A 12,390-nucleotide genomic window follows, 5' to 3' on the forward strand; every position below is an offset into this window, starting at 1 on the left:
TTCCCCCTTTACAGAGGTGGAAGGTCTTTCTGTCGCCTTTCCTTTAAACTTCGTGTGCACTGTGTAGGAGATGCTGGTGCTTGGGGGTGGCAGGAGGTGACAGAGTGGCCAGTTTTCAAAACGGCAAAGCCACAGTGACAGTCGCCTTTGGCTCTTCCAGCCCACCAGCAGCAGGCTTAGTCACATCAGCAGCATCAAAGCTGAGCAGCTCTGTAGAGAAAGGGCATTTGTCCTTTCATCTGGAGATTACAGGATCTCTCACAGATCCCAGCAGTCTGTTTTGAAATACTCTTTAAAGAAAGATACCTGTTTGTGGCACCACCTGCCATTTAAAACAGCCTCTCTGCCTTCCAGGTTTCCTTGCAAAACCCTCCCCCAGCCACTTAACTGTGTGTACAAGGACAAAATGATGCCAAAGTTCATTCCTCAGCAAGGACCATTGCCCAGCTTTCACACTGGGCACTGTATTGAGAAAAGCACCCTTCACAAACATGCCAGAAAGCCTGCAACCTATTTGAGTCCACTCCTTCCCTCTGTTACGCTCAGCAGGGAGAGCAGGAAGACAGAAAGCTGCTATTGGCACCTGGAGGGAAGCCCCACAGAGATAAAAAGCTCTTTGCCTTGCTGTTTCCATTCCATCATGACTTAATTTTTTTGGATGGGGACAGAAAAGATTATAAAGCCGTAACCTCTAATCCGCTCCTGAGAGCTCCTTCTCCATCTCTTCCTTCCTCCTCTCTTTCAGCCAGCTCTAATCCTTTATGTCTCTTCTCACAGATATGAGCTGGACTCTAATCTCAAACGACAGGTTGGTAATTAGAGCAAGAGATTAGCCTGACCCCACATCAAGAAGGTAAAAGGAGAGGAATAATGCAGTACCATACAAGATCAAACCTTCAACATTCAACGCAAGAACCATCCCCATCTCACTCAGTTTCCCCCTGGCTCCCTTACTCCATGCCCTCTTTTTTGTCCCAGCAGAGCAGAGGATTCCTGATTCTTTGTACTTCCTGTCCATCTCCCCTCTGTTGAGCAAGGACTATGCTTTTCCAGGATTCATTCAGCCCAAAAATGGTCACATTTTCCATTTCTATAGACTTTGACTATGCAGAGACTCAACAGGTCTGTGGCTGCAAAGTGTGGGCAGCAGGGAAAGCACCAATATGGAGGAAGAGGCCCTGCTCAGAGAGCCTGGAGCAATGACATGATGCCTCCCACCAGGAGCTAGGCACCAGGTATGCACACACAGGGCCCTTCTAGTCCAGAAAGATGCGGCCAGGGCACAGCGCAGCAGCAGCAGCAAGTCCTCATCTCTGCTCAGATGCCCAGCAGTCACTATCCTATTCTTGATCTGCTCAGAAGGCATACTGCTCCCATTCCTTGCACATATCCCAACTCAGATGAGAAGCTCATTCATGTGTCCAGCCCATCCTATCCATCTTTGGATCAGAACTCGTCTCTTGTCCTGAGTCACCACTATTGAGCGAGGACCAAGAAAGCCATCACAGCGCACCAAGACCACCAGGGTGAAGGTGAAATTGGCAGCACCAAGCTTCTTCAGTGTCCCACTCCCTGCAGGTGAACAGGTGTCACCTGGAGCCGCTGCAGCTGAGGCTCAGGCATCACCAGCCAACAGCCTGCAGGCACCAGGAGGTGTTGGGATAGAGGTGGCAGTGGAGGGATCGAAACCTGCTGGGGAGAAAGCAAAGTGAGGTCAGAGGACAGTTTTTACACCAGCACACAGCTAGAAGATGGGAGGCCTCTCCCTCACGCCCCATTCCACATCAGGTGCCCACCCTGCACCACAGAGCTCAGGACTGTTTGCTCACTCTAAGGTGTCTTTTCTCAGCAAAGCCTCCCTCTGATACCCAAATCCAGCTCTAGCCCATGGAGCCCAAGCCCACAGCTCACCCTGATCAGAGGCAGGGAGATGGGCACTGCACCAGCTCCTGCTACATGGTTCTGCTGATGCTCTTTTCATCACCTAGCTGCTTCCCACCCCTCCTATCTCTGCTAGGATCTTCCTACTCATGCTCTGCAAATAACAACTTTAGGTTTGTTCACTCAAAGAGGAGAAGGTAAATCAAAGAACAGTTTTGTTTGCAGTCAGCCTGAAGTGAACCTTTTTCTTTTTTCCCTTCAGTTTTCTCAGCAAAGCATAAAATGAAAAAAACAAGCAGAATTTCCTTCCTTGAGTTTAAAAGAACATTTCTGTTCCTGTCCCTGAGGTAAAAGGTTAGCTTGTTCAGTCTCAAAATGGGAAATAAACAGCAATACTTTTGGCTTAGGCATTGTCCAAATAAAATGTTTTAAATGCTTCATTTCTTTCCCCTCACCCAAAAAGGTTTGCAACATTTATAATGGTTCACAAATAGCTTAATGCTGGGGTGCCCCTCACCCAATAAGCCATGTGGCTGTAAGGTTCCTGTCCCTCCCTCTAGCCCTCCTGCACCCCATTGGGCTGCCTCCCCCTCCCAGCCTGTTGTCTGAGGGCTCACACAGCAGCAACACCCAGAGCACTCATGCCCCATACCTTGAAGGATCCTCCTGGGGCGAGAAGGGGCCGCTGAGCTCAATGACATTGAGTTTGTTCTCAAACACACCATAGCTGAGGGTGACCTACAAAGTAGCGGCGGGAAAAGAGTAGAGAGAATGAGATGAGTTCAGGAGCAAGGAATTTGCTGTGGATGACAAAAAACCCATTCTAGTTCTTTCTCTGCTGGCTTAGCCTCTGCTTTCCACATCTCTCCTTTTTTCCTTCCCGTGATGGTCTACCCTACTAGTCCTTTGCAAGGCAGAGAGAGTACCACGTCAAAGGCCCTTTCCCAATCAATCATCATTTCTGCTTGTCCCTGTGCCACATTCTCCCAGGGATGCCCTCAATCCTCCCATCACTCTCCCTACATGTGCTCCCCACCACTGATCCCAGGGCACTGTGACTGGCAGCTGTGCTGCAGGCAACATCTGCTCCTTATTTCAAAGATGCATTTGTCAGGAAAGCCTCCCCAGAAGAGCAGATGATTGATTCAACGCACATCAGTGCCATCAGTGGAACATCATGCCTGTAAGCTTCCTGCCACTCCTCCTTCCTCACACACCTCCCTCTTTCTTCCCTTCCCCTCCTCACCTGCTGCATGAGCTGAGAGGTGGGGATGAGCTGCAGGTTCTCCAGGTGGGAGTGGAAGAGTGCATTGGGAATCAGCTGCCCACCGACTTTGCACTCAATGATGTAACCCACGGTGCAGTCATCCGGCAGGCGGATGAGTTCCGAAGTGCTCAGGAAGTTCCTGCCACTGGAAGAGAGTAGGGCTGCATGGGCTAGGAAAAGGGTAGGGGCAGATGTAGGCATCCACTTGGGCAGGAGATTACTGAAAACCAGAGTAAATCCTGTAACCAGGCAAGAAATCCCTGAGTTCCAGCTGTACATACTCGGGAACAGGCTTGCTCTTTCACCATTCCCAGCCATGCTGTCCCTGATTCATGATCCAGGTCCTTGGTAAGCTGAGGCATAGAGCTGACAGACTTTACTGAGTCATTTCTCCACGTGTTTGGTGAAGTGCACTGAGCCCCTGGGGGTGAAACAAGCCACCACAAGAGAAACAGTGGGAGCACATGGCAAGGTCCAGGGGGAAGTGAAAACAGGACACGCAGCTTGGATAAGCCATCTACACCACATACTTGGCCACCTTCTGATGACAGACTATAACCAGTTTTAAGGCTTTGGGAACTGGAATTATTTACACAGTATGAGGCACGGTCTACTACAAGAACTCCCAGCAAACTGAAATGTGTTTTAAGAGGTTTAAAAACAGTAGTGGCAGATTTTATGCCAGGTCAGGCATTGTCTATCTGTGCCACTTTCACTTTACCCTAGATCACAGATGATCCTGTTGACTGGGTCTACCATAAAATACCTATCATGGGATTTGGCTAAAGCAGCCACCTGGTGTGGATCAGATCTGTCCTTCTGGGTACGCTGAGATCTGGGTAAGGCTGGTTAAGGCACAGCCAATGCCCACCAGTGTACGTGCCTGGGGTATAACCTAGGGCATCACCTTGCTCTAGGCTGGGATAACACCTTGGGACCTACCTCTATTCTCCATGCATCAAGCTGAGGAAATGACAGTGGACACCTCAGAAGCCAAAGAAGGTTTAGGGTGAGGGAACACAAAATTAGCTCAGGAGGGAGGTACGGAAATCTGGAAAGAGGCACATGAAGGGGAGATGAGATAGGCAGATGGGAAAAGAGTCACACAAAGCTGAAAGGGATGGGAAGGAGTGTGAGGAATAACCAAGAGCCTTAAGGAGATGGGGAGAGAGGAGTACATCATCCTGTGACCATGTTTACCGATGTGCCTGCTCTTGCCAGTTTTCAGTGAGTTGGCAGACCCACCCACTACATCCTTCCTCCAGTCTCACATCTTGCAGATATGCAGCACGCGGCACTCTGCACCTTTGCAAACACCACATGCACAAATCCAGGGCTGACACTGCCAGGAATTAATGTGCAGCCACGTTGCTCATCCCCAAAGGCTCCCACACTCCCCAGCTCACCTGGCCCAGGGCACCATCTTCCTTGCCAGCTTGCGGCTGATGCAGAACCCGGCCCCTCCAGTGGCAAACCAGAAGCGCACGGATTTCTGGAGAGAAATACCAGAGAAAATCAATGGCAGAGGCTCAGAAAATACCACACTCCCAGAGGTGGGAATGCTGGAAACCCAGCTTTGATATCAGGACAAACACAGCCCTATTGTCATCCCAGCCCCCTGACTGCTGCCCAGAGGAAGGACTTTCTCGCAGTGCAGCATGGATTTTCACTTCCTCATAACTAGAACAGCCAGTTGCTCCTGCTGGCAGCAACAGGTGGGGTGCCTAGGGCAGGCTTTTGTCCTGTCAGACATGTACCCAAAGGCAGAGCAGCAACGTGGGACTCTGTCCCTTGGACGATCAAATTTAGTCAACACCTTACAGCCATGTATAGACAAGATGGCAAGTTTTCAGCTGTTGTCATTCCTCTTGGGACCTGTTTCTCCTTGCAATAGTGCTGGTTTTGGCTGGGGTAGAGTTAACTTTTTCACAGTGGCTGGTGTGGGGTTGTGTTTTGGATTTGTGCTGAATGCAGCGTTGACAATACAGAGATGTTTTTGTTATTGTTAAGCAGGGTTTACACAACAGCCAAGGTCTTTTTTGCTTTCCTACTGCCACACTGGTGAGGAAACTGGGTGTGCAAGGGAGGTTGTGAGGAGACACTGCCAGGACAGGTAACCCCAGCTGACCAAAAGGATTTTCCAGCCCATATGACACCATGCTAAGTCTATAAAGTGTGGGGAGAAGGAGGAAGGGGAGGGACATTTGGAGTGATGGTGTTTGTCTTCCCAAGTCACCATTACACGTGATGGGGCCCTGCTCTGCTGGAGGTGGCCGAACACCTGCCTGCCTGTGGGAAGCAGTGACATAATTCCTTGTTTTACTTTGCTTGTGTACATGGCTTTTGCTTTCCCTGTCTTTACCTCAACCCACGAGTTTTCTACCTTTTACCCTTTCAATTCTCTCCCCACTTCCTCTGGTGGGAGAGTGAGCAAGCAGCTGCATAGGGCTTGGCTGCTGGCTGGAGTTAAACCATGACAAATGCGAGCCAGAGCACCAAAACACCCACTGCCCCCAGTCCACCTCACTGCCCCAGGCTGTACCGTCTGGTTGTTTGGCAGCGTTTCAGAGGCCCAGATGGGTCGGTTCAGGCTGGGTTTGCCCAGGTAAACATCCCGTGTCTCCGCATAGGAGGACAAGAGCTTCAGGAGTGCCCCAGGGTTCAGGTAGTTGTCATCATCCAAGTGGCAAAACCAGCTGGGGCAGACAGGAAGACACAAGAAGTTTTCAGTAAGGAAGGTGCCTCTTGCCCTCCGGGGTCCCCCCACAGCAGCCCTGCCCCACCTCAGGCCGCTGGCCAGGAAGGCGTCGAACTCTGCAGCCATCTTGCAGGACAGGGCCAGGTGGCTGTGCTCGGCAGAGCAGTTGGTGAAGATCACACGGCCACCTGCCAGAGGAGGAAAAACTCAGAGCCAGCCCACTTTGCATGGTCACAGGGAGGACATCTGGGCAGGAGGGAAGGGGTTTGTTCACAGTCAGTGTCCTCATGCCCCCCGCAAAAGGCATCCAAACCCATGGAGACACGGGTTCCACTCCTCCCCCTACCAGGAGATGAGACATGGACGGAGCCAAGCAATTTGGCCAAGACTAGAATGCCTGCCATCCACACTTCCACCCTGCCCACTGCCAACCATGATGCAGAGATTGAAGGGCTCTCTCATGTGCCACTTCTACCCATGGATGCTTTAAAGCAGTCAGCACCCTGCCTCCAGCTGGCTGCATGCCCTGGGGTAAGCCAGCTACACCAAACTATCACCATCACAGGACATGGCAAGGGGCCTGTTTCATTGGGCAGTGCTGGTGCAGGACAGCCAGCCCTCACACCAGGCTCCTCTCAAGGCCAGGACAGCTCAGGGGCTGAAGGTGGTGGCATAGGATAGGTCATTACCCATTCTCCTTTTCAAGGCATCATCTTCTTCATCGGTGAAGATGTAGGTCTGGGGAAACAAGGAAAAGAGATTACTCTCGGGGATGGAGCTGGTGCTGTTCCTGGCTGCCCACTTCTTCCTCCCACAGCTGGACACACTTGACATGGTTACCCCCCTCCATGCTCTGCTTCTGTACCCACTCCCAGGCAGCAGATGAACAGAAGGATGGCTGTGCTCCCCCTTCCTGCAGGGCACAACCATCAGTACTTGTGTGGCTTCATTTTCACCCCAAATCCCACTGCCTTGGGAACAGGGGACCCAGGACACTGAGTGAGGGGGCAAGGTAGCCCTGGATTAGGTGTCAGTGGTACAAAAATTAAGGCATTGTGGTTAAATGTTGCTTGGGTTAAAAGAACATCTGCTTGTCTGTGAAGTGTGCACAGCCCCCTGCCACTTTCTGCCCCCTCCTCCCCCTCTTCCTCCACTCCCAGGCTTCTCTAATCCCCCTTGCTGCCATTATGTGGCACAGCTCCCCCTGTTCAGAGCCAGGCGAGGATCAGGGCTGGTGGAGAAAAGCTTTCCTCAGGCAGAAAATGAGCTTTCATGAAATGAAAAAGGAGTCGCGAGCCATAAACAGCCTCCCCACCAGCTGCCCACAGGCTGGTTAAACACAGCACCTGCACAGGCACAAAGGGAACACGGCAGGCAGACAGCAGCTCCAGGAGCCATCACTGCTCCCAAAGGCAGGGAGACACGAGTCTCTACATCTCCCACACCCACCCAGCATGTGGGAGATATCCCTATCTGGAGAACATAGCAGGAGAAAAGTTGTGTATATGAAAATAAGGCAGTGAAGGACCCTCAGAGATACCTGGCTCAAGCAGAGACAGCAGGATGGTTTCCTGGTCTCAGACGGATGAGCTACAGGCTTGGTGAATTACCCTCTGAGAGCTGAGCTGCAGCAACGGAGCGTGCACACATTCCTACCCCACCCCACCAGTAAAGTCTCTTAGTTAACACCACTTTCAAGAGTTTCATGTGACAAGCAGCAATTAGCCAAGTCTCAGGTGACGGAACTGCTCTGGGTCAGGGGACCATATCACAACCTTCAGGCAAGGCAGGGACTGTCAGCAGCACAGGATTTCCCTTGCCAGCATGTCAGAGTTAGAAATTTCCACTATCGCAAATATTTCCAACTTAAGAAAAACAAAATCTGAAGCCATTGAAATTTTCTGACATTTTCAAAATAAAAAACCCAAGAAATATTGTTGCTGAAATTAATTGCTTACAGATATAAAACCAACTTGATATCACGTGTCTAACAAACATCACATTTGACTTAAAATAGCAAGATGCATCTTTTCCAAATTTTCTACTTGTAAAAATATTCTGAGGTTCCCAGTTTTCTCTTGATGCAAGATGAGAAATGTTGGGGGGTTTTTTGCAGACGTCCAACATGTTCCTGTAGAACCCAAGGATGAAAGTACACTGTCACCACAGGCAACACCAGACTGTCCAAAATAACTGGGAAAAGGGAAATATGAGTGTGGGGACCAGGCGAGTCCAATTTTTCTGGCACTTTCAAACTCTGATCTCCATGGCACACCTGGCTGTGCTCAAGAAGTGCAAAAGAAGATCACAATAGCAAATGCAGCTGCCTCCATCCTCGTCTCACCATCCCTCACACGCCTGAGGGTGGGAAACCCGGCACAGCAGCTGCTGCCAGAGATGAAGCACAGAAAGTATCTCTCCATTCTGGAGCAGAGATGATGTCTGTGTAGGAAAGGATGTCTGCTGGACATCAGTGCAAGCAGCGATAAGGAGCCATTGTGTCAAACAGCTCTTTCTGGCAGCTCTTCATGAACAGAAGAGCCCAGGCAATGGATAAATGCTAGACTTTGAGACCTCCTCACCCCAAATTAGGGAAATAGCCTAGCAATAAAAAAGTAGCACAAAGGAATAAAGATGTGGAACCTGACAATCCAGGGCCATGTTCATCGCCTAAGCTCCCAGGGTATCCTTCCTCTATGAAGAAACCCTCTCCAAAATGCAAACACATCAACAGGATTACTGTTGTGTCCTGCACAGAGAATAGATTCAAAATCTGGGGTGCATTCACATCACTGAAAATCTGAAAGCCAGTTCAGGATGGGCCATTCAAAGGTTTCATTCCCATTGGCTGGGTGTGTGGGCTTCTAAATGGAGGGGAAGTGCTAGAAACAGCTCACATTACCAAGCCACACCAAAAAGCTGGACTCCTCTCCATCAAAACTACTGGGGCCAGGAGTGTAAGTCACTCCAAGATTCTGTCCAGCTAAACAATCATCAGAACCCCCACTACTATTTAGATTAAGCTTTTGCTGAGGAAAAGGCCTTTCATTAAAATGGCTGCCACATCAATCTCCAGTGGGAAGTTTGTCATGGATCAGTTCTCAGGAGGCAGAGAATGGTCCAGCAAAGAGTGCCCATCTCACACTTCCCCATCTCTCACCGACTGCATGTCTTCAGATTAAACTTCAGAGCAGTTTCAGAGACCTTCTCTCTCTTATTCTCTACCCCAACAGAGTCCAACACAGAGGATTTTTAATTCAGCTCCCATACAGTCTGTCCTTGCCATCAAAACCACAGCTGTTCCTGCCTCCTGTTACAGTCACCTAAGCCTGACCTGGGAGGTCTGGGTTGCTTCCTCCAGGAGGAAACCATGCAGGTATCCTGCTCTGAAGCCAGGCTTGGAATCAGCAACACAGCCAGCTGCAAAAATTTCCCTGCTGGCCACTGGTGGAGAAACACTCACTGAATTGGTCTCCAGCCATGACTGAGGGCAAGTGAGACAGAAAGAAGCTGGATCAGCCCTAGGAGAAGGCAGCCTCTGCACATCAGGACTTCTGAGACCTGAATTTCTCCAGGACTGGTTCCTAAAGCCTATGTCTCTCCATAAGGACTCAGTAACAGGAGGTCTGATGTACTATTCCTGTCCCCACAACAACTGAATGTCCTTTGCAAAATGAAAGCTGTCCTTTTTTGCTAAGTGAGGCTTTCTATATTGTCAGATTTTCAAAACTAACCATTTCCTGGAAACTTAAAAAACCCCTTAAACAGGAATATATTTTAAAAAATGGTTTTGACTTTCATGTACTTCTCTTTACCTCCCTTTCTGTTCCCACTCCCCTTCCCTCAAAGCCATTTTGTAAAAAAGAATAAAAACACGGAAAATTGAGGAGGGAGAAGGAAAATATCAATCTTGCAAACAAAAATTGGTAACACTGAAAAAACTGTGTTTTAAAATGAGTGACACTCCCATTCTATGCCTTCCTTCCTATTTCTCTGCTCAGTCTGTGTAGCTTTCCAGAGGCTGGCAGCAGCATGGAAAATTCAACACCTCTTCCAAGGTCTGGACACCACTTCCATTCCAGAGGGGATCAGATGAGTCTGGGGAGCTAGTATCTAATTCCTGTCATCAGCAGAACAGCGAGGCACTGATTTGTCAAACAAAGGAGGGACAGGTGAATTGCTCCCTAACAACCCACTGGCAAGGCCCCACGAGCAATATCCTACTGCCAGTGCAGGCACGTGGTTGGGTTTGGTTTCTCCAAGGAGCTGCTGGGCTGGAGCTGGCTGGAGAGGAGAAGTGCCTCTGCAGGAGGAAGCAGGGCACCTCAGACACCGAGAGGGACACGCAGCCACGAGAGGAAGCGTGCTGAAAATAGGACTTGGCTTCCTGTGACGACCACAGCGGGCCAGACAGTTGCAGCACCACGAGTGGAAAACCACCCTTACCCAGCAAACCCTGCACTGCTTCAGGCACTCTCCTACCCAGCATCTCCGCCCCCGTCCCCCTTTCTCACTGGGGCCTGGATTTGCCTTATAGGCACCCATCACACACAGGCAGAGGCAAAAAAAAAAAAACCCTTCAGGGCAGCCATAGGATTTCTTCTTTCTTGAGGAGCAGCTCTGCGAGGGAGGGAGCAAAGCACCGGAGCTCTGGGGAGTGCTCCTGCCCACCAGTGAGCCAGCCTGCACAGCACCACTAATGTGGTGCCCTGCACCAGTTTCTCTAGCAGGAAGGAAACTCTCCAAACTCTTTGAGCAAAGGATGGAAACATTGGGCCCCCAGTTTAAAAAAAGAAAGAAAGAAAAAGTCAAAAATGCACCCACATCACTTCAAGATCATGCACATGAAGGCATCTACCCAAGAAGGAAAAGTATGGACTGTGCTGATGTGCTGGGGGGTGAACAGGGCTCACTACAGGAGGTCCTCCAGGAGCCTGCCTGCCTTGTTCTCGTGCCCACTGCACTGCACCTTTACAGGGCAATGGGTGCCCAGGCACAGTGTAGGCATCCTGACAAACGGCCTGGGGAGCCGGTCAGCTCCAAACCCAACCAACCCATGGCACCAGGAGAAATGGAAAGCCACCATTTCATACAGACACAGGCTGGTCTGTGCATTCAGTCTGGCATGGCATCTTCACCAGCCTTTCCCTGTTCCACCAGCTACTGGTGAAACATTTTGCTGAATAGCATCTCCCTTTGAATGTGAAGTGAGAAATAAGAGAAAATGAGGCAAAGCACTGAGGGGCACCATGATGCCCAGCTTCCCCTTCCTCCGGCTTTTATCCCCTTGCCCCAACACCCCTGCCTCATTACTAACACCTTCTCTCTAGTCAGAATCCACACACTCACCTGTTTGCTGGCCTGGGATATCCACGTGTCCAGGAGCAGCACCATCCTGCTCCAGTGAAACCTCTTTGTTGTCTTCACAGCTATGAAAATGTCCCCAAGCGTCAGGCTTCCCTCACTCCTGTATCCCTCCGGAGGATGGAGTCTGAGGTCCGTCTGCCCCCTGCCACCGGCTCCCTCTGGGCTCCCTTGGCTCTGTTGCTCTGGCTTCTCCAACATCCCCTCCCCGATCCCTGGGTACTGAGCCGCCTCCCGAGCCCCACGGTGCCGCATGGAGAGGAGGGCCACGCTGGCAAGGACGACTGCGGCTCCAGAGACACCGCGGAGGAGCCGGCGGCCCATGGCTCCCGAACCGATCCTGCCGCAGCCCGTATCCTCCCGAGCGGGGACAAGCTCTGCTCCACCTCCACGTGACGCTGCCTGCTCCTCTCGAAGCCTCCGAGGGGGCAAGATTTGTCAAGAGCAGGGTCTGAACAGACGTGGTCGAGGAACAGGGTGGGCAAAGACCAGGAAGCCAAAGAGTCAGCAGAGCCGAAGAATCCCGCTGAAGCAGGGGGGGTTTTCACAGACTACGGAGAGCTCAGTGCCCCAGCGAGGCAGGGACACACGGCTGGAAGACGCTCCGAGGTGACAGCACGTGGCTGCCACAGCCTGCCAGGAGGAAAGCGAGCATCCCTGCTTCCGAGGGAGAGGTTGCGTGTCCCAGGCTGGGTGTTGAAGGGGCGGCAAAGGAGATCAGAGCCATGAGGGGGAAGCCTGGGCCGAAGGCATCAGAAGACACCAGCGCACAGGGGCGAGCCGGCAGCAGGCGGGCGGCAGGGACGCGGTGCAGGGTGCGGCGGGGCTGCTCGCCACCTGCTCCCCTCGCAGTCCCTGGCCCTGCCAGCCCCGGCTCCTGCCAGCCCCTGCTCCCCCCGCAGCCCCGGTTCCGCCTCCGGGCACGGGGCGGGGCGGCGGCCCCGGGGAGGAAGGATGGAGCGGGGGAGGCCCGCGTCTGACAGCGGGTTTGCCTCAGCAGGGCAGCCCCGCTCTGGGACACCTGCGAGGTGACCAACGGCGACAGGAGGACAAACCTGTTGCCTGGCTGATTTCCCCGCTTCTCTGTGACAGCTCGGCCCGATCTCTGCAGGCATGCTCATCCCCCTGCTCTTGAGAGAGGATGGGGACGGTGACACTGATGTGGGCTCTGGTGAAGTTA

The 12,390-nt window shown here is 51.7% G+C and overlaps 1 protein-coding gene across 1 annotated transcript; it reads right to left on the reverse strand.

Moving 5' to 3' along the window:
- Nucleotides 1-1,548: 1,548 nt before the first annotated feature.
- Nucleotides 1,549-11,534, reverse strand: MFNG (MFNG O-fucosylpeptide 3-beta-N-acetylglucosaminyltransferase). Its single transcript, XM_058022971.1, has 8 exons — nucleotides 11,196-11,534; nucleotides 6,536-6,584; nucleotides 5,932-6,034; nucleotides 5,691-5,844; nucleotides 4,555-4,640; nucleotides 3,128-3,293; nucleotides 2,534-2,619; nucleotides 1,549-1,689 (listed from the first exon to the last, which is right to left on the reverse strand). The coding sequence occupies exons 1-8, from the start codon at nucleotides 11,532-11,534 to the stop codon at nucleotides 1,623-1,625; spliced, it is 1,050 nt and encodes a 349-aa protein (XP_057878954.1). The 3' UTR covers nucleotides 1,549-1,622.
- Nucleotides 11,535-12,390: the final 856 nt, after the last annotated feature.

The sequence above is a fragment of the Melospiza georgiana genome, chromosome 4 (genome assembly GCF_028018845.1).
Source record: "Melospiza georgiana isolate bMelGeo1 chromosome 4, bMelGeo1.pri, whole genome shotgun sequence".
Classification (NCBI taxonomy): Eukaryota; Metazoa; Chordata; class Aves; order Passeriformes; family Passerellidae; genus Melospiza; species Melospiza georgiana.

Coding starts and splice junctions, on each gene's coding strand:
- MFNG (XM_058022971.1), bottom strand. CDS start 11,534: ATGGGCCGCCGGCTCCTCCGCGGTGTCTCTGGAGCCGCAGTCGTCCTT. Junction 6,035..6,535: donor TGCCTTGAAAAGGAGAATGG/GTAATGACCTAT, acceptor CTCCTCTGGCAG/GTGGCCGTGTGATCTTCACC. Junction 4,641..5,690: donor CGCTGCCAAACAACCAGACG/GTACAGCCTGGG, acceptor ATTTCTCTCCAG/AAATCCGTGCGCTTCTGGTT.